The sequence below is a fragment of the Ylistrum balloti genome, unplaced genomic scaffold (genome assembly GCF_031769215.1).
Source record: "Ylistrum balloti isolate Yb309-2 unplaced genomic scaffold, AGI_CSIRO_Ybal_v1 Utg369798, whole genome shotgun sequence".
NCBI classification, from domain to species: Eukaryota; Metazoa; Mollusca; class Bivalvia; order Pectinida; family Pectinidae; genus Ylistrum; species Ylistrum balloti.
Genome location: NW_026781977.1, coordinates 339,672 through 362,525, shown reverse-complemented (window position 1 = coordinate 362,525; position 22,854 = coordinate 339,672). Strand labels below are relative to the sequence as shown.

Sequence of the window (22,854 nt, the reverse complement as noted above, 5' to 3'; positions counted from 1 at the left end):
CACAGAGACAATGTCGGGTGAAACACAGAGACAATGTCGGGTGAAACACAGAGACAATGTCGGGTGAAACACGGAGACAATGTCGGGTGAAACACAGAGACAATGTCGGGTGAAACACGGAGACAATGTCGGGTGAAACACGGAGACAATGTCGGGTGAAACACAGAGACAATGTCGGGTGAAACACGGAGACAATGTCGGGTGAAACACGGAGACAATGTCGGGTGAAACACGGAGACAATGTCGGGTGAAACACAGAGACAATGTCGGGTGAAACACAGAGACAATGTCGGGTGAAACACAGAGACAATGTCGGGTGAAACACAAAGACAATGTCGGGTGAAACACGGAGACAATGTCGGGTGAAACACAGAGACAATGTCGGGTGAAACACAGAGACAATGTCGGGTGAAACACAGAGACAATGTCGGGTGAAACACGGAGACAATGTCGGGTGAAACACAGAGACAATGTCGGGTGAAACACAGAGACACGGAGACAATGTCGGGTGAAACACAGAGACAATGTCGGGTGAAACACAGAGACAATGTCGGGTGAAACACGGAGACAATGTCGGGTGAAACACGGAGACAATGTCGGGTGAAACACGGAGACAATGTCGGGTGAAACACAGAGACAATGTCGGGTGAATCACAGAGACAATGTTGGGTGAAACACAGAGACAATGTCGGGTGAAACACGGAGACAATGTCGGGTGAAACACAGAGACAATGTCGGGTGAAACACAGAGACAATGTCGGGTGAATCACAGAGACAATGTTGGGTGAAACACAGAGACAATGTCGGGTGAAACACAGAGACAATGTCGGGTGAATCACAGAGACAATGTTGAGTGAAACACAGAGATAATGTCGGGTGAAACACAGAGACAATGTCGGGTGAATCACAGAGACAATGTTGGGTGAAACACAGAGACAATGTCGGGTGAAACACAGAGACAATGTCGGGTGAATCACAGAGACAATGTTGAGTGAAACACAGAGATAATGTCGGGTGAAACACAGAGACAATGTCGGGTGAATCACAGAGACAATGTTGGGTGAAACACAGAGGTAATGTTCGGTGAAACACAGACAATTTCGGGTGAAACACAGAGACAATGTCGGGTGAAACACAGAGACAATGTCGGGTGAATCACAGAGACAATGTCGGGTGAAACACGGAGACAATGTCGGGTGAAACACGGAGACAATGTCGGGTGAAACACAGAGACAATGTCGGGTGAATCACAGAGACAATGTTGGGTGAAACACAGAGACAATGTCGGGTGAAACACAGAGACAATGTCGGGTGAATCACAGAGACAATGTTGAGTGAAACACAGAGATAATGTCGGGTGAAACACAGAGACAATGTCGGGTGAAACACGGAGACAATGTCGGGTGAAACACAGAGACAATGTCGGGTGAATCACAGAGACAATGTTGGGTGAAACACAGAGGTAATGTTCGGTGAAACACAGACAATTTCGGGTGAAACACAGAGACAATGTCGGGTGAATCACAGAGACAATGTCGGGTGAAACACGGAGACAATGTCGGGTGAAACACAGAGACAATGTCGGGTGAAACACAGAGACAATGTCGGGTGAAACACAGAGACAATGTTGGGTGAAACACAGAGGTAATGTTCGGTGAAACACAGACAATTTCGGGTGAAACACAGAGACAATGTCGAGTGAAATACGGAGACTATTGTGGAGTGAAACACATAGATAATGTCGATTGAAAAAGTGAGCTTTGGACCCAAAGCGCTTACAGTTAGTTAGATAAACTAGCAACTTTCAATGTCAAAATGGATGATGTAATGTTTTGTTTTTCTCTGATATCGGATCGGTCCTTAATGGCGCGTTTTTGTGGTTGTATGATGTATCAATACACATCATAAGTATAAAAGTGATTGCATGGGAAAGTCAATAGAAATCTTACCAGTGTTTGTTTGACACTTAACAAGCAATTTGATCGCCCATTGTTACGTGTATTAAATAAACGTTTAGATGAACATCGGTATCGGGCTCGCTATATAGAGAGAGGATTACGCGCGGGTCTATATCGACTGCCAGTTGTGTTGTTGGTTACATTTAGGTTGAATCAGGTCGTTACACGCCAAACCCTTTTAAAGGTGAACACGTGAAAAAGAATACACGTGTCGTGAAATGTTATATCTGACAAAGAATTAATTGTATTTTTCAGTCGTAATTCTTTTTCAATAGAATAGTCACAGTAAGTGGTTGGATGGCGCAATAGTAAAACACTCGTCTTTTACTGACCCGACCGGGGTTCAATTCCGTAATCAGACGTATAATAGTATTGCGATCACTTGATTTCTCCTGTGTACTCAGGTTACCTCATATTTCCAGGCCAACAAAAGTGATGCTTGTAAGATGATAGACTGTTTCACGATTGTTGTTAGTTTTTAGTTTCACAGAGTGAACTATGACACATGACATGCCGCCTGGTTTGGTTTTATCTATACAGTGTTACTTGTGAAAAATGGGTCTCATTTGCATCTTTCCCAGGTGGTACCTGTCTACCCAGAAATCCTTCGTTTTATGTTTTAATATATATACATTGTATGAAATAAGATCCTTAAACACAGTCTGTTTATTCCCTTATATACTCTTATCACATTAAGCTACTATTAACACATACATGTACCTACACATACATACATACAAATAATTAACAACGATTCAGATTGAAGACCTAGTCGGTGAATTGTAGATCACGTGAAGATAACATTCGTTCCTATTATTTTTTTTCTAGTTCTTGCATTTCTTCTGCCGCTAAATCACATTTTACTTCGGTATGGTCTTGATCTACATGTAAGTAAATTGTCAAAATATATTTCACATTGTTTGTCATAATATATATTTCATACATACAAAGTTTACCTGGGTACTTCTAAATTTTTAGACCTACCGACCCTGAAAAAAAACTTGAAACCTTTAAATAAAGGTCGAGCCATTCTTTCAGCTTATACATAGGCTATATTACGCTAAACGTTGGGTATCGAAGGGAAATAACTCGTACAACCTTTTACAACAATAGCCAATGCGTCATAATCCCGATGACGTCATTACCACATACCCAAAAGCGCTGTTGCATGTTTATCTACGTGCAACCTATTTTTTCTTGGAATATTCGTTCACAGGGACGGAACCATGACATTTTGAATCGGCAAACGAGTTAATAGGGACGTTTGGGGGGTAAGTGTAGGTGAGATATATTTTGATACTCAAATAAGGTTATAATTTTCTTAATCGCTACCGTTGTCTGGCGTTAAAATCTGCCGCCTGAATTGTATTGATAAGTATAATAACATGTGGAAGACGTTGGTGAACGACAAAAATAAACCCAATACACGTCCGCTGGTGACGAAACCTCCCACCAAGACTAAGCCGAAAGCTTACAATGCTAAAATGAGGCGATTGAGCCAGTTCGACGATTATAGCGCATCCGACACACCCCGCTTATCGCTAGCAGAGGATCTCATACCGAAAGTGATCGACACTAGTTTGTTCGTGGGACCAGTATATGACTCTACCAGGAGGCGACAGAGTGTTATCAAGGAACAGCTCGGAGATATTACACAAAGGCTCCATAAGGTAACACACATTTACTCTCATTCCCAATCCAATTTGTTACATTTCTGCTTTTTTCTTTTTTTATACGAAAAACCCTTTATCAATTCTGTAGTAACCATTATACAGATATAGATATATATGTTTGCTGGATAGCCGAATGTCTCAGAGAAACACCCGTTTCAGTACATATTTATATGTAGAAACAGGTTAAGATAAATGAGCGAGTCATCACGCTCTAAAACTACAGAAATATTCTTACATTTCCTAGAATTCTAATTGTTTGTTATTTTTATTTCAAAATAGCATTTAAGAGTTTTCCGGAGAGTTCTAATCGTTTTTCCCATCCCGTACGTACATGTTTTATGTGTAAATGTTACATAGTTGAATATTGAATAAATTATTTTTTAAAGTAAGAGATTTCCAGACACAAGGTGGTATATCAACTGACATCTTATTATAATGAATTTATTTTCACCGCCAGACTCTACATCAGTATGATGTCCTGGACGATGTTGAACCCAGTCCTCCGGTAAGTTGAAATAACAGAAAGTATTCTTAGTACCACGTGCAGGCAATGGGTTATTACTGAAGACCACATTTGAAGCTGTTGTGTTTATTTGAAATACGTTTTATTGTACTGGTAACGTTGACATGGAAGTTAAGCCAAAGTTTCCCAAATCCTAAACACCATCTAAATATATGTGTTTTTAAATATTTACAGCTTCCTAATCATACTACGTTGTAGTTGGAAGCCAACAAAGGACAACTTACCCAGGCTAATTAAATTAATTCTTTGCTTCACCGGCTGAAATACTGCATGGTTAACAAGATAATTTTATCCCAATTTTTTTGACAGCACACAACGTATCATGTAAAACGACATATTTACAACCTAAAACAAAATATTTAGAATATAAGTCACGAGGTGTTGTATGTTACATGGTGTTAAGTATATGACATGGTGTGAAATATTGAAGTTGAAACATATAATCTCTTACAGCGAATGGAAATAATGGAAAGTCTCACCAGAAACATCGACACTATGGACCGAGAAGAGGTATTCCTTTTTAATTAGCCACGCTGAGTATTGCCATTTTTTTTTTTAAACTTTATTTAATATGATTTAATATGATACATAACGAACGCATGCATTAAGTCTCTATGTTCATATCAATGAATAACATAATATATGTACATAACTTCCGATGCAATTTCAAAGTGGATCAAGTTAGTAGCTTATTGTAATATTTTCCGTAATAAACTATTTACGTTGTCCTTTATAACGGAGGGAAATGAGATTAAGTCAGTCACGCGATACATGTAATCTTTCAAGTGTTCATCAAGTTTGATTTCACACTGTCTTACCGAGGTAGCATCTACCACAGACTGGGGTAAGCTATTCCACAGCTCGACTACCCTTTGTCTATATTTTTTTTTTATAAATTTTTGTGTTCTATTCAAAATTAGATTGTGTAATTCATTCAGAATATTAAGTCATAGTTTGGACCATCTAATTATCTGGGTCAGGATTATATATAAATCACCATGCACGGTTTGCTGGACAATTTTACGGTCCATTCTAAACTTCTATGGAATCTGATTTTTTTAAGGAATTATTTTAGAATAGTCATGGCCTAGTGTTAAGTTTTTCGAGTCGGTTTCAAAATTACAGTCGCTTTTGAAACTAGTTACTTGAAAAGACATTTTTTTAAAGGATTTGTTACTATGGTGATCATACACAGGATATTACAAACCAACAGGGGGAGGGGGAGGTGCTGAGGAGGTGGCGGAGACTAAATTTTCAAAACTCCATCAGAACGGGGAGACAGTGGAATTAGATTGTTTTCATTATCAGATAACGTGGAGTTGTTGGGAACATTTCACACAAATAAATAGCGAATTAACCTACTTCGAGAAGTTCGCCCACTTCAACGAATTCGCCCACTTCAAATCCGGCTCAACAAGTTCCGGTTAAATCCTGATCACCCACTGAAATTTACGCCTGATTTGATTTAGCTTATCTAAATAAAACTACGATGTAATATGCCTTAAAAACACCCCAAGAAGGGGTATCGTGTTATCATCATCGCCATGGAAAATTGAATTTGGTAGAAATATTGCCACCCCCTTTTTTAACAAACGTCCGACATGACACCTATTCTGAGACAGAACAAAATTCATATCAAAATATTTTTGTGGTAGGTTGTGTGTAATGGGAAAAAGGTACATTTTCTACCGTGTTAAGTTCTTCATCAAATCAAATGACTTTAACGGCCACTGTGTCGTTTAATATACATGTATATATGCATTCTAAAGTTCAGAGACCAAAATACAACCTTTGACCTCAAGGAGAAGCTTATATTGTACAGTATTACATGCCAATAGTAAAACATTTGTCGACATTTGTTCTGAAGTCTAAAGATATGCAGAAGATAATATTGGAGATAAATATGGTAGCATTACAATATTAAATATAACATTTATATTGTACGGAAATCTGTAAATTACATACATATATTCAATTAAACATATAACCTTTGACCTTCTGTCAGTTGAAAGGTCATCTGGAAGGTTTCATGATGGGATATAAGGATTTAACGTCTAGTGTGGAGGAGAGTAACAAGGAGAGAGAGGAGGTGAGTCCATTTTACTTTGAGGGGTGTAAAACATTATCACTAAACAAAAACAATTGAAAGTATTTTCTGATCACAAATACATTTGCAAGATGAAATAACAGTTGCATGATTGCAATGAAAAATATTTCATTTTTGATAAAGAATTCACTAAAATTTGAATCATTTGAAATTGCAACAATTTTCAGGGCATTAAACTATTTTTCTTAATCAAAGATGGTATCAGGAAGTCTTCATTCTAAAACATAATAATTACCTTTTTCAGCTTCTCATGCAAGTGGCAGATGTAAGTACATGTATAATATGCTGGTATCATTAATATGTAGTTATGAATATTCATGTATGATATTGTTTTACATTTAATTATCATTGATGATCAGGTCAATCATTGGTGACGGATAACTATTAATATTCATGTATTTTCATAATTATATTTAGATAGAGTTTAAATGTCAATCATATATATAACTGTACATTAAAAAAATGTATACTATCACATTTTTAATTGAAAAGTATCAATTAGATTGAAATTGTCAATATCTATATTTATTTTATATATATATATATATTTATATATAAAAATGTAAAGTATTACAAATAACAATATGATTATAATTTTTTCGTGGTTTTGATTTTTTCAGTGGATGACCACAGATCATGTAGGACTGGTAAGGTTTCATTATAAAAACATTTCCATTATTAAAGAGCTCAAATTTTACCAAATTTTTATACATTTTTAGGGAACTGAAAAGGCATATACCATTCTAGAGTCTTCAGTAAAGAAGTTTGGGAGGTGTAAAATAAGCAAGGTTGAAATTTAACAAATTTATTTAATATACCAAATTAATCATCAGTTTCGTTTTAAAGTGAGGTATATTTTTGTCGACAGGATGATTTAAAGATGTCATTTGATGAAGATGAAGCATCAGAAATCAGGTAAAGTATGCATTGTGAACCTTTTTTACAAGTACTTGATAAACATTTCTGACACTCCCCACTTTATGTTTACATGTACTTTACAAACATTTCTTGCACTCCCTCCTCCTACATGTATTATGTAAGACTGTACCTCATCCATATTCAATCCATATATTTGTTCCTTCTCTGAATCAATGTTTGTATGTCTCTTTACTTTTTCCACAAAAATTCCAATTTACAGTATTTGGAGTGTTTAAAGTTTTTTTATTTCATATTTTTTTTTTCAATATGATGATTTGCCGGTATGACTGTTTGAACATAATGAAACATAAAGTTATCTTGAGTAAACCTCCTTATTCTTTCAACAAATTTGTATGGACTTTCTACCACCCCTGAGCAGTCCCTATTGAGAACCGTGATCATTTTTGTTTTTAGGAACTGTTTTCGGAGTTATGTCCCTTTAAGGATGTTGCATTTGTATTTTTGTGTGTATTTTCAGTACAGGGTATGTCAACACCGTGGCTGATTTAGAAAAGTTGAAGTCGCTGAAGGAGGAAATAATTAAATGTGACTTCAATGGCAAAAATACGAAAATTCTTGAACAGTAAGTATGTATTAGCAAACACTTGGAGCTCTAAAATATAATATGTACCATTTTTTATCTGTTGATTTTTAGCATTTAGCACCAGCTTTGTTATTTTGATGTTTGAAATTTAATTCTTTGATACACTGATTCTACAAGTACAGACACCATACCTAAATTGTTTTCATAGGTATTCTTTTCAAGAATTTTTTTATGAAAAGTAAAAACAAATTGAATTGATAATTTTAAGAAATGAAATATTACATGTATACAATAATTCAGAGAAAATCAAACTTAATCACTCTTACACACAGGGAGAAAAAACGTTTAGAGAAAAGTGTGATGGAGGGCCTTGCTGAAATGAAGCAGAGTAAGTAGTAATAATTATACTGGTTGGCAACTAACAATTGTTTTTAATATTCTAAATTATAGTAGTGCATTTATGTTCAATGTGATGTTTGCCTGAGTGATATGTTACAGGTATAAAGATGTTTGACTGAGTGATATGTTACAGGTATAAAGATGTTTGACTGAGTGATATGTTACAGGTATAAAGATGTTTGAGTGATATGTTACAGGTATAAAGATGTTTATCTGAGTGATATGTTACAGGTATAAACATGATTACCTGAGTGATATGTTACAGGTATAAAGATGTTTATCTGAGTGATATGTTACGGGTATAAACATGTTTACCTGAGTGATATGTTACAGGTATAAAGATGTTTGACTGAGTGATATGTTACAGGTATAAAGATGTTTGACTGAGTGATATGTTACAGGTATAAAGATGTTTGACTGAGTGATATGTTACAGGTATAAAGATGTTTGACTGAGTGATATGTTACAGGTATAAAGATGTTTGCCTGAGTGATGTGTTACAGGTATAAAGATGTTTGCCTGAGTGATATGTTACAGGTATAAAGATGTTCGACTGAGTGATATGTTACAGGTATAAAGATGTTCGACTGAGTGATATGTTACAGGTATAAAGATGTTTGACTGAGTGATATGTTACAGGTATAAAGATGTTTGACTGAGTGATATGTTACAGGTATAAAGATGTTTGACTGAGTGATATCTTACAGGTATAAAGATGTTTACCTGAGTGATATGTTACAGGTATAAAGATGTTTGACTGAGTGATATGTTACAGGTATAAAGATGTTTGACTGAGTGATATGTTACAGGTATAAAGATGTTTGACTGAGTGATATGTTACAGGTATAAAGATGATTACCTGAGTGATATGTTACAGGTATAAAGATGTTTGACTGAGTGATGTGTTACAGGTATAAAGATGTTTACCTGAGTGATATGTTACAGGTATAAAGATGTTTGACTGAGTGATATGTTACAGGTATAAAGATGTTTGACTGAGTGATATGTTACAGGTATAAAGATGTTTGACTGAGTGATATGTTACAGGTATAAAGATGTTTGACTGAGTGATATGTTACAGGTATAAAGATGTTTACCTGAGTGATATGTTACAGGTATAAAGATGTTTGCCTGAGTGATATGTTACAGGTATAAAGATGTTCGACTGAGTGATATGTTACAGGTATAAAGATGTTTATCTGAGTGATATGTTACAGGTATAAAGATGTTTACCTGAGTGATATGTTACAGGTATAAAGATGTTTGACTGAGTGATATGTTACAGGTATAAAGATGTTTGACTGAGTGATATGTTACAGGTATAAAGATGTTTGACTGAGTGATATGTTACAGGTATAAAGATGTTTGCCTGAGTGATGTGTTACAGGTATAAAGATGTTTGCCTGAGTGATATGTTACAGGTATAAAGATGTTCGACTGATTGATATGTTACAGGTATAAAGATGTTCGACTGAGTGATATGTTACAGGTATAAAGATGTTTGACTGAGTGATATGTTACAGGTATAAAGATGTTTGACTGAGTGATATGTTACAGGTATAAAGATGTTTGACTGAGTGATATGTTACAGGTATAAAGATGTTTACCTGAGTGATATGTTACAGGTATAAAGATGTTTGACTGAGTGATATGTTACAGGTATAAAGATGTTTGACTGAGTGATATGTTACAGGTATAAAGATGTTTGACTGAGTGATATGTTACAGGTATAAAGATGTTTGACTGAGTGATATGTTACAGGTATAAAGATGTTTGACTGAGTGATGTGTTACAGGTATAAACATGTTTGCCTGAGTGATATGTTACAGGTATAAAGATGTTTGACTGAGTGATATGTTACAGGTATAAAGATGTTTGACTGAGTGATATGTTACAGGTATAAAGATGTTTGACTGAGTGATATGTTACAGGTATAAAGATGTTTGACTGAGTGATATGTTACAGGTATAAAGATGTTTGACTGAGTGATATGTTACAGGTATAAAGATGTTTACCTGAGTGATATGTTACAGGTATAAAGATGTTTGCCTGAGTGATATGTTACAGGTATAAAGATGTTCGACTGAGTGATATGTTACAGGTATAAAGATGTTTATCTGAGTGATATGTTACAGGTATAAAGATGTTTACCTGAGTGATATGTTACAGGTATAAAGATGTTTACCTGAGTGATATGTTACAGGTATAAAGATGTTTATCTGAGTGATATGTTACAGGTATAAAGATGTTACCTGAGTGATATGTTACAGGTATAAAGATGTTTGACTGAGTGATATGTTATAGGTATAAGAAGATAGAAAGAAGAAATGAATAATAATAATTATTAATTCAATTTTTTTTTGATGATTGTACGTCAACTCGAATGTGATAGTGTCAGATAAGCCTAATATAGCTGAGTATCGATGCATTATCAAATTGTTTTAATATATTGCATCTTAAGTTTATATCATGGATTGTAACAATATGTGATAAAAATATCTGTATCTGGTATGTGATGTTCACCTGAGTGAAATATTACAGCTAAGCAGAAAGGGATGGATAAATCACAAGAAGAGGCTCACTGGAAACATTCTGCGGATGAGGTTGTCCAACTCCTCAACAAAGTCCGATTGGAAAACAAAGATGGTAAGTGTTTATGGTATTATTGGATTGTAACCCTTTAAGAAAGTACAAAGTAATTTTCTTATAAAGAAAATTATAACATGCAGATTCAACTATGACCCAATACAAAGAAGACAAATATTTATGTATTCTGATGAACATGACATTTTGTCAGGAATTTATAAAAAATGAAAAAAAGAAAACAGTGATATGGGCAAGATGATTTGATGTAGAATCTGTGTATAGTCATTTATACATAGTTGTTTATTTAATTTTTTTTTACTTAACATAATGGTACATAAATATATATATATTTTGTTTTGTTTTTTACTTTTTTCTTCGAGGGAGGAAGGGGAACATCAGTATATTTTGAAAATGTTAATTAATTATTCCACAGCCGTGCATGCCTAAAACAATATTATTTACAAAGAAAGGTTGATTCTTTACAACGTTTGTAAGAGAAATTCTCTCACTTCTCAAACATTTAGCTATCACTAATGCATACTGTCTGCATGTCATGAATCATCAGTCCATCATTGTCTTCTTTTGTCTTAAGATTACTTTAAGTCCCCTCAATAACCTTTATGTGATAATATCCACCAAGCCCAGGGTACTGATGTTGAGACTATAGATTGCTGCTTGCTTTCAAATTTGATCAAATGAATGACTTTGACATACTTTTAAGGTCAAAGGAATAAAATATGTTTAAATGTTCTTCAAACTACCACTCTACCATGAAAAAAGCAAGGGTAGTGATAATGGACCTGTAACATGCTTGAATGAAGGGCTATCAAGTTTGTTGGAAATTATGACCTTGACCTATTTTCAAGGTCATATGGCATGGTTCATATGATTTAAACTCTTCAAACAACTTCTCAATAATCATAAGATACTTAGATACTGATATTGGGCTTGTGGCATGCTGGGATATAAAGGGTTGTCAAGCTTCTTAGAATTTCCCACTTCCAATGTTTTTACTTCATGTCTCTAATAGGTAATAACAATAAGCCATATGGCCAAGTCGTGGTATTTGTGTTGTAGTCTACTTGGGATGCGGGGTTTCAGGTTTACAGAAATTTTCACAGGTGAGTGATTTGTGACTATTGGGTCTCTGGTTTACTGATAGAGTGACGTTCATGAATAAATAGAAAATGAAAAAAGAAAAATAGTGATGCTGACAAGCTGGTTTGGTGTAGATTCTCAGTGTTACATATATAATATTTCTTACTACTCATCCAGGTCATCAGTTCCTATCTGTGTCATATTTTTGTTAATTTGGTCTTTTTTATTTTTTTTTTATTTTTACAGAAAAGGAAGTACTAAACAATAAGATAACAGAGCTTCTAACTCAGATCGACCGCCAGCATATTCAGATCAGAAGGTAGGGGAGACCACTCCGCTTGTTCTGTGTCTTCTTCAGCAGAACGTTTAAGAGACCAACATACACCTGTGTTAATTTTTTTGCAGAACTTGTTAAATGATGCATTTGGTATAGAACTTTTATTTTTGTGTTTCACAGCTGGCAAAGAAATGTCCAGAATATAGGAAAATCGAGAAATGTGCCAACAAAATATTCTACAATGCGTCCCATTTCAGATGTTTCTGATGTTGAAATGATTTTTAGGCTAAATGTACTCAGTATGCATAGCCTATTGCGACGGCCTTTCAGACAAAATTTACCGATCCTGACCTTCTCAATGGCTGAAATATCAAAAAGAGTTAAAGAGCTATGTTAAAAAAAGCATCCAAAATTAGTTTATTTTTTAATAACAATATGATTTCTATATATTTCGAAAAGGAAGCACAGTGTGGTTGAACTATTGATAAATTTTGAACAATATATTTTACGGAATTCTCGACATGACGTAAGCGTACAGAACACGGTACGTGCGAGTTAGCGCCATGATAAGAAGCTAGTCTGGGGACTTGGTTTGAATTATCAATTATAAACAAACAAAACTTACAAACAGAACATCAATTTTGCTTTTTTTTGGATACATTTAAATATCAAATTATCACCAACTAAATTAAGGGTTTTTGTAGGATGTTAGATATGGGATGGAACACATAGTGATATACTGTTACAGAACTACAGTATCTGTGGCACACATAATGCTGCTACAGACGTGAATATTTAGGGATTCAGATTGTTGGGTACTTCTCTAATTAAATATCTAAATGCTGTAATACTTGTCTTGTTTTGCTGGGGTTTTTTCCCACCATAACTTGGTTCACTTTACTTTCTCTCCACAGCCTTAAAGGTGATGTAAGAAAAGAAAAGAACGTAAGTATTATTTATATCAATAATTCTCTCAGTGACATTAAATAAATCAACATAGATACACTGCGGACCTGATCTACCATGATACTGATGTGGTTAACAACACATGGTTTTATAAACAGCTCTCCTTGACACTGTTGCTATGGTAACTAGCAACAATTCACCTTAACACTGTTTCCATGATTACTGGTAACAACATTATTAACACATTTTTACATACAAATGTATTCTGCCATATATGTTCTTATGGAAATGGAACATTGTGTATGACTCTGCAATCCTAAACAAAAACCGATTGATGTTATTTAGTTAGTATAAGTTGTTAGATCATTTTACAAATAGTCATGATTGTGTCTTAACAGGTTCGTATTTTATGTGTTCTAAATAAGGAAAACTTGAGAAATTGGTATTTTTTCTTTGTTTACATACACTTCTGCCTGGATTAGACAGCACGCTTTCAGTTTGTTTTCAAAATCTTTACATAATAAATCTATTATATGTAGACAGTCTAACATTGAATTAGATATGGATATTTCCATCAGTTTTGTTCTAACTGTTAGACTACAATAACATTATTTTGAATCTTAAAGTATTTTGAAAACCAATAGTAAAGTGTTCTTGAAACATATAAAACTTCAAGAAATTTACCACTTGCCAAGAATATGCCTTCAACATTGTTGCTATGGTTACAGGTAGCATCTCACTTAGCTGATGACAATGCAGACCTCACCAAGGAAGTAATGCAGCTCAGGGCAAAAATTACAAAATATGAGAATGACCTCGAGCAGGCAAAGAAGGTAAGGAAGACATGAGTAAGCTAGAAAATTAAGGAACATCTGGAAAAATTAAAAAAGGTAAATAACAATGGGGAAAAGTCAAAAAGTAAAATAACAATGGGGAAAAGTCAAAAAGTAAAATAACAATGGGGAAAAGTAAGAAAAAGGTAAATAACAATGGGGAAAAGTCAAAAAGTAAAATAACAATGGGGAAAAGTCAAAAAGTAAAATAACAATGGGGAAAAGTCAAAAAGTAAAATAACAATGGGGAAAAGTCAAAAAAGTAAAATAACTATGGGGAAAAGTCAAAAAGTAAAATAACAATGGGGAAAAGTAAAAAAGTAAAATAACAATGGGGAAAAGTCAAAAAAGTAAAATAACAATGGGGAAAAGTCAAAAAAGTAAAATAACAATGGGGAAAGTCAAAAAAGTAAAATAACAATGGGGAAAAGTCAAAAAGTAAGATAACAATGGGGAAAAGTCAAAAAAGTAAAATAACAATGGGGAAAAGTCAAAAAGTAAAATAACAATGGGGAAAAGTCAAAAAGTAAAATAACAATGGAGAAAAGTAAAACAGTAAAATAACAATGGGGAAAAGTCATAAAGTAAAATAACTATGGGGAAAAGTCAAAAAGTAAAATAAAATGGGGAAAAGTCAATGGGGAAAAGTCAAAAAGTAAAATAACAATGGGGAAAAGTCAAAAAGTAAAATAACAATGGGGAAAAGTCAAAAAGTAAAATAACAATGGGGAAAAGTCAAAAAAGTAAAATAACAATGGGGAAAAGTAAAAAAGTAAAATAACAATGGGGAAAAGTCAAAAAGTAAAATAACAATGGGGAAAAGTCAAAAAGTAAAATAACAATGGAGAAAAGTAAAACAGTAAAATAACAATGGGGAAAAGTCAAAAAGTAAAATAACAATGGGGAAAAGTCAAAAAGTAAAATAACAATGGAGAAAAGTAAAACAGTAAAATAACAATGGGGAAAAGTCAAAAAGTAAAATAACAATGGGGAAAAGTCAAAAATTAAAATAACAATGGGGAAAAGTCAAAAAGTAAAATAACAATGGGGAAAAGTCAAAAAGTAAAATAACAATGGGGAAAAGTCAAAAAAGTAAAATAACAATGGGGAAAAGTCAAAAAGTAAAATAACAATGGGGAAAAGTCAAAAAGTAAAATAACAATGGAGAAAAGTAAAACAGTAAAATAACAATGGGGAAAAGTCAAAAAGTAAAATAACAATGGGGAAAAGTCAAAAAGTAAAATAACAATGGGGAAAAGTAAAAAAAGTAAAATAACAATGGGGAAAAGTCAAAAAGTAAAATAACAATGGGGAAAAGTCAAAAAGTAAAATAACAATGGGGAAAAGTCAAAAAAGTAAAATAAAAATGGGGAAAAGTCAAACAGTAAAATAATAATAGGGAAAAGTCAAAAAAGTAAAATAACAATGGGGAAAAGTAAAAAAAGTTAAATAACAATGGGGAAAAGTAAAAAAAGTAAAATAACAATGGGGAAAAGTCAAAAAGTAAAATAACAATGGGGAAAAGTAAAAAAAGTAAAATAACAATGGGGAAAAGTCAAAAAGTAAAATAACAATGGGGAAAAGTCAAAAAAGTAAAATAACAATGGGGAAATCTCAAAAAGTAAAATAATAATAGGGAAAAGTCAAAAAGTAAAATAACAATGGGGAAAAGTCAAAAAGTAAAATAACAATGGGGAAAAGTCAAACAGTAAAATAACAATGGGAAAAAGTAAAACAGTAAAATAACAATGGGGAAAAGTCAAACAGTAAAATAACAATGGGGAAAAGTCAAACAGTAAAATAATGGGGAAAAGTCAAAAAGTAAAATAACAATGGGGAAAAGTCAAACAGTAAAATAACAATGGGGAAAAGTCAAACAGTAAAATAACAATGGGGAAAAGTCAAAAAGTAAAATAACAATGGGGAAAAGTCAAAAAAGTAAAATAACAATGGGGAAAAGTCAAAAAGTAAGATAACAATGGGGAAAAGTCAAACAGTAAAATAATGGGGAAAAGTCAAAAAGGTAAAATAACAATGGGGAAATGTCAAAAAGTAAAATAACAATGGGGAAAAGTCAAAAAGTAAAATAACAATGGGAAAAGTCAAAAAAGTAAATAACAATGTGGAAAAGTCAAAATGTAAAATAACAATGGGGAAAAGTCAAACAGTAAAATAATGGGGAAAAGTCAAAAAGTAAAATAACAATGGGGAAAAGTCAAACAGTAAAATAATAGGGAAAAGTCAAAAAGTAAAATAACAATGGGGAAAAGTCAAAAAGTAAAATAACTATGGGGAAAAGTCAAAAAGTGAAATAACAATGGGGAAAAGTCAAAAAGTAAAATAACAATGGGGAAAAGTCAAAAAGTAAAATAACAATGGAGAAAAGTCAAACAGTAAAAAAACAATGGGGAAAAGTCAAAAAGTAAAATAACAATGGAGAAAAGTCAAAAAGTAAAATAACAATGGGGAAAAGTCAAAAAGTAAAATAATAATGGGGAAAAGTCAAAAATGTAAAATAACAATGGGGAAAAGTAAAACAGTAAAATAACAATGGAGAAAAGTCAAAAAGTAAAATAACAATGGGGAAAGTCAAACAGTAAAATAACAATGGGGAAAAAGTCAAAAAGTAAAATAACAATGGGGAAAGTCAAACAGTAAAATAACAATGGAGAAAAGTCAAAAAATAAAATAACAATGGGGAAAAGTCAAAAAGTAAAATAACAATGGGAAAAAGTCAAAAAGTAAAATAACAATGGGGAAAAGTCAAAAAGTAAAATAACAATGGGGAAAACGTCAAAAAGTAAAATAACAATGGGAAAAGTCAAAAAAGTAAATAACAATGTGGAAAAGTAAAACAGTAAAATAACAATGGAGAAAAGTCAGAAAGTAAAAAAACAATGGGGAAAAGTCAAAAAGTAAAAAAACAATGGAGAAAAGTCAAAAAGTAAAATAACAATGGAGAAAAGTCAAAAAGTAAAATAACAATGGAGAAAAGTCAAAAAGTAAAATAACAATGGGGAAAAGTCAAAAAGTAAAATAACAATGGAGAAAAGTCAAAAAGTAAAATAACAATGGAGAAAAGTCAAAAAGTAAAATAACAATGGAGAAAAGTCAGAAAGTAAAAAAACAATGGAGAAAAGTCAAAAAGTAAAATAACAATGGGGAAAAGTCAAAAAGTAAAATAACAATGGGGAAAGTCAAAAAGTAAAAAAACAATGGAGAAAAGTAAAAAAGTAAAATAACACTCGGGAAAAGTAAAAAATGTAGGTAACACATTGGGAAAAATATTGGAATATAAGGAACGCCTTGACTTTATTCATGATTGGTAATGCAAACATGATTTTATGAATTTAAATTACACTTATTAATGATAAATTGATAACATATTGTTTTCAAGGTAATTGAGAGACAGCTATCAAGCTTGAGTGAAATGGACGATGATTCTGATGGTTCCTCTACCAGTGTTTTCAAGTCAGCATCTGACACCATCCATGTGAGTTTAGAATGGATAATTACTGGAATTAAGATCTCAGAATATGTAAACATAATTATTTCAAAGAAACATCAACTAATTGATAAATTAAAAAAAAAAAGTTTTAATAAAAATAACAACAGTCACAAAAGCTGGCTTCCCTGCTCAGATTTGGTTTTTCTATTTTCAACACAATATTGAAAATGTAAAAATGTTGAAATACATCCAAACAGCAATTAAAACATATACCTACATTTACATTGTAGTAGGTGATGTAAAGTTAGCCCATAGGAGCCCCATAATGCGTGAATACAGTTCTGACCATCTACTTACATGTAGCAATTGACCTATATGAAATGTAAAACCAAGGTCATACAAAAAACGAAAAAGAAACAGTTTGAAGTAGACATTTTAAAAATGATACATGCATTTGCTCTGATTTCATTCAGTACGAGTTGAGAGGAATTCAATACTTCATATCAGTATGTCATGAAATCAGCTGAAATTATTACAGTTTTATTATGCAACCATGTAAGTTAGTGTGTGGCATTGTCATGTGCCAAATGTAGGTCACTGCAACCTTTAATTTGACCTTTGATAAACTTCACAAGGAAAAATAGTTTTCTATAGATGTTTGGGGAACATTTTTCCTGAAAATTTTATGTAGAAATTCAATCAAACAGTTTATCTGTATCAGCAAATTGACCACACTACTTAAAATGTGTTTTTTTTTCACAATTTTGGGAAGGAAATGTGTCAACAATCTGCAAATAATATCACCGCAAGCTTTTATGAGTCAAAAATCCTTTTGGAAATATAATATATACTGCAATCTATTTTTTTTCTTTGAGGAAGATTTTTTTCGAAGGGATATCTCAGTTCAAATTTTCTGTAGATTACCAATATAGGGCCATTTGCTAGAATAACTTCATTTAGAGGGTATTGAGGTAATTGAATGAAGGATTTTTTTTATTTCTCCCTAAAACTTCTTTTTCAGAAAGAATCAACCTTTAGTCAGCTGGCACGAGAAACAAGCAGTGATCCTGCCATTCTTAGGTCACACCTCAGGGACCTTAAAGAAACCATTGAGGCCCTGACAAAGGTCAGCAAGCACTTGTCCTCTGTCAGAACAAGGGGTTTGACTGGTGTAGTCTCAGACATCACTGAGAAATTAACCCCAGATTCTGAACTCTCTCAAATCTTACAAGAGTCACAGAAATTTAACTGTTGCAGGTTTAGATAATGAGTATTCTTTGTTTTTTATCAGTGTATAGAAAGAGTGGAAATTATTTGGTATCAATTTTTTTCTCAAAAGAAACTGAAAAAATTATCAGGTATTTTTAAAGTAAAATACACGCATTATACTCCAGCATCAGGATATGGAAAAAAATAAACAACATAGAAAGGTGTAGTTTAATTATCACATCAAATAAAAGTTTATTTCAAAACCATTCTCAAGTTTGAAAACTGATTGTTTTGATTTTACATGCATTGAGTTCATAAGGGTCATATTTTGATTTTGAAATTCAAAGACTCAGTATCCTAAAAGAAAACCTGTCCATCTCTGAATTTACCTCCCTAGTTGTTGGTACCCATCTTTACCCCTGGGTAGACTGGTTTGACAAAGTCACCTTTCTTTATCTGATATTTGAATATGTATGTTGATAATGCTATTTACTGACCACACATTATCAATACATGTGAAATGTTGACATCAATATTTATTTGTTGAATTTGAGATTTGTTTAAAATTGTTAAATGTTGAACATGACAGGACCTTAGCAAAGCTGGATCAAAAATGAAGGAAATTGAGCTGCTGAACATGGAACTTGAAATTAAGGTGAAAGAGCTAAAATGTCTATTATTCACATTAACCTAAGTTTTTGGGGTGAATTTTCAAAGATTGTTGTGGCAAAAAATCATATCCTAGATAAACAAATTTATTGCTGCAAAAATACAGTAACCCTTCAACTCTCAAGTTTTTAAAAGTGTAATCTGATATGTAAAATAATGTGGGAAGTTTACACAGCAGAATCACAAACTACATCTGTACTAAATAACAAAGTAGAAAATAAATAATTACATTTTGGAGATGAAAAAGGAATAAAATATTATAATCTAATGTGAAAAAAACTGTCGATATATGATAACACGTTCAAATTGTTATGGTTTCCCGGACAGGTAGAAGATCTTGAGAACAGGCCACCAGAAGTTGTCACAGAAACTACCACTATTGTCAATGAGTATGTATCGATTTAGTCTGTGCCATTGTACTCACTCCTTTAATGGATCAATCTACAAAAGTCTAATTTGTGGACATTAGGTTAGAGACCACAATCAATCCCTTGCCCTATTGTACCAGGTTTTATGATCAAATTTTCCTTTTTTATTCTGCCTGTTCCCTAAACTTTTAGCTCACCTGGCCCCACTTGTATAAAACATCTCAACTTGAGATTTCCTCAAGTCGAGATTTTCCTCAGCTAATATCTCCTTGAAAATATCTTGTATGAAAATTCCTCAAGGAATTTCATGACATCCTAGCCGATGCCTTCCTCCTGTTCCTTGAGAAAATTTTATACAAGCCGTTTTTGAGGAGATATCAGCTGAGGAAAATCTCGACTTGAGGAAATCTCAAGTTGTGATGTTTTATACAAGTGGGGCCTGACCCTGAAGCATTCTTGGGTAAAAGGGAATCAATTTTGTATAAACGTTTGGTCTCAGGCTGCTGGGATCGAAGGGGGTGGAACCCCATAGAGGAAATAGTGCAAATTCTTTAAAATCCTATTCCTCCTGGAAAGATTTGATTTGAAGCATGAATGGCTTGACTGACCCCTTATGGATAAAGGGTTCGAGTCCAATAGGAAAATAGATATTTATGAAAGATTTGGTCAGAAGCATGAATCTTTTGGCTGACCCCTTGAGGACAGAGGGTTCGTGTCCAGTAAGAAGATGAATATGGTTTGTGTTGTGTGCTGAGATATATAGGATTTCTTTTCCTTTAGTTTTAATGAAGCAATTTCAGCCAAGCAAAGCCGTGTGAGCAATACAGACCCTTTGGGCCTCTTGTTATGATGACTTACACACATTCCTTCAAATATCCAGCCTCTTCACAAACCTAATGTTTGGAAGGATAAAGCCTTTATCCCATGTCTGTCCAATTTCATTTCCCTGGGCAGGGGGAAAGGGGCATAGGGCATATACAGGTGTGTTATCTGTGTCTGTCAGATTTCATATCCCTTTGCCTCTCATCCTAGTGTCTCCATTTCTTTAGGACTTTCTATTAGACTTTATGATAAGGTCATCTATGCCTTTCACCTAGCCGTCCGGGGTTCGATTCCCGGAATGAATGTGAAAAGGTATGGGTTTTCCCCGGTATTCTGGTTTCTTCCAACAATAAGACCCCTCGCACGCTTCCATCCGAGCCAACAAGAGTGATTAATATAAGTTGGAAAAACTTGCTTCGCAGTTGTTGTAAAATAAATAAAGATTATTTATTTTCATATCTATGACATTTCTGTCTTTCTGTAATAAAGAGTTATTCGCTCTTGTGAGCAGATACAGTGTATTCATTGTTACGTCATTTGTTTGTGAGAGTAATGTCATAATTTGTGAAAAAATTACAGAATTTTCTCACACAAAATAATAAGGTAACACAAAATAATGAGGTAATAATCAATACTTGGACAGACTTTTGAAATCTCCTTACACAACATGTACAATTGTATATGTATGATATTTCTGTCTTTTGTAGAGTAATAGTCACTAAGGCTCCAAGTTTCTGTGAGTGTCACCTGCCTAAAGTAGAAAAGGTAAGTGCAGGACCCCCTGGTGGTAGAATCATCATTATGTCTAGGTGCCATATTTAGTTGGAGCACAATTACACTGCACCAAACTCAGTACTGGGGATAGTTATGATTCAAGTTTAAATACCTATTTTGTAAAGTCAGCCATCCACAAATTTTCACAATTGATTTTTTTTTATTGTATACTGTGACTACTGAAAGTCTAATGCGTTTAATTATATGTTATAAAGAGTGGGTTTTCTTTCTATCTCTCTAGATGTTTAAGATGTTTATGAAAGTGTGAGATTCTGTTTATCTCTACAGAGGATTGAGATTTCCAATGTTCAGAAGTGTGAGGTTCTGTTTATCTCTCCAGGGGATTATAAAAGTCTGAGATACAGCTGTTTAACTCTCCCGATGTTTCAGACATAAAAAAAGCTTTTTCTTTTTACTGATGTTTTAGATGCTGTTAATGTGAGAGATCGTGTTCAGATTACATGCAATTTAAGTTGAGGATAACTTATTCATTCTATTACGTCGATATGTATGAGATCAATCATTTCATCATTTCTGATATTTGAACTACACAATATGACATATGTTTAATCATATGTCTCCATGTTACAGAAACCATCAGTAAACTTGGAGCTTGTTGCTGCTCAAGAAGAGGTAACAAAGCTAACAGAGAAGAACCAAACTCTGAAGAAAGCTCTGTATGACACGGAGATGAAACTCAGTGATGCTTTTAAGGACCTTGCTGAGCTGCGTGTCTTGGTCGACAAGTATGAAAATGAAACGCCAGTGATAGTCAAAGAGGTGAGTTACTTTTCATCTTTAAAAGAACTGAAAATTTTGTATCAATTTGGTTATGGTGCCCGGTTGATAGGTCAAGCTACATCTATTTCTATGTCTAGTCGAATGATATTGTTAGAAAATACTTTTGGAAAGTAGAAACAGTGTTTGAAAGTTGGCTGAATACTCTCTTCAAGTCAATTGGTTTGCCTTTTATTTTTCACAGTTATATGTTATCTATATCATGTTGTACATCATCATCATTAGAAGTCACCAGTTCAGCCCCCTCCCTCTCCAGAGCCCCCCACACCTCCTCCAGAACCTGTAGAGGAGGAAGTTATTGTGGAAGAGGTGGTCAAAGAGCCGGAGCCAGAGGAACCTGTACCTGTACCTGTACCTGTACCTGTACCCCGTGCAGAGCCAGCCAAGGTAGGGGGGATAACTCCAGATTATGACATGGTCGCTTAAATGTGTCAAATTTGCACAATCATCAAAGTAAAATGTTGAATATTAATCTTTAGTGATGATATGTGCTGGAAGGATTAATTTTCAGTTAGATAAATAAAATAAAACAAATCAGGAAGGGGAGTAACTCCTGTCACACACTTTGACTCTAAGCCCATATGTCATTACACAAGTAACATAAAGGTAAATAAATATGTTTAGTGTCTTTGATAAATTATTGTCAGTATTCCGCTGTTTCACCAAAAGTCCACAACTTGAGCTCATTTAAAGATATTTTGCATTGTTATATTCTATTATCCCTGTATTATTTCATCTAGATAAACAAAGGATCCATTGAGGAGCCACCCAAAATGAAGCCAAAACAGGCCCCTCCCAAACCAAAGCCAGTACGCAAACCTGTGGCCAGGAAACAACCACAGAAGGTATATATATCAATGGTGTAATGTGTCTCGCTGATCTTTGTGGCATGTTTTTCTACTAGTACTTCAGATCTTTACTCCTCCTCCTTCCTGACTGATTCC

At 33.8% G+C, this 22,854-nt stretch overlaps 1 protein-coding gene across 1 annotated transcript; it reads left to right on the top strand.

The window, feature by feature from the left end:
• Nucleotides 1–3,343: 3,343 nt before the first annotated feature.
• On the top strand, nt 3,344–22,776 carry LOC132544443 (tropomyosin-1, isoforms 33/34-like). The gene is made up of 21 exons (XM_060208044.1): nt 3,344–3,628; nt 4,089–4,136; nt 4,608–4,664; nt 6,160–6,243; nt 6,506–6,526; nt 6,882–6,908; nt 7,130–7,176; nt 7,658–7,762; nt 8,056–8,111; nt 10,664–10,768; nt 12,053–12,125; nt 12,998–13,028; nt 13,718–13,822; nt 17,220–17,315; nt 18,292–18,396; nt 19,069–19,134; nt 19,476–19,537; nt 21,046–21,103; nt 21,704–21,892; nt 22,136–22,297; nt 22,651–22,776. Exons 1-21 carry the CDS (start codon nt 3,344–3,346, stop codon nt 22,774–22,776), a joined length of 1,908 nt encoding a protein of 635 aa, XP_060064027.1.
• Nucleotides 22,777–22,854: the final 78 nt, after the last annotated feature.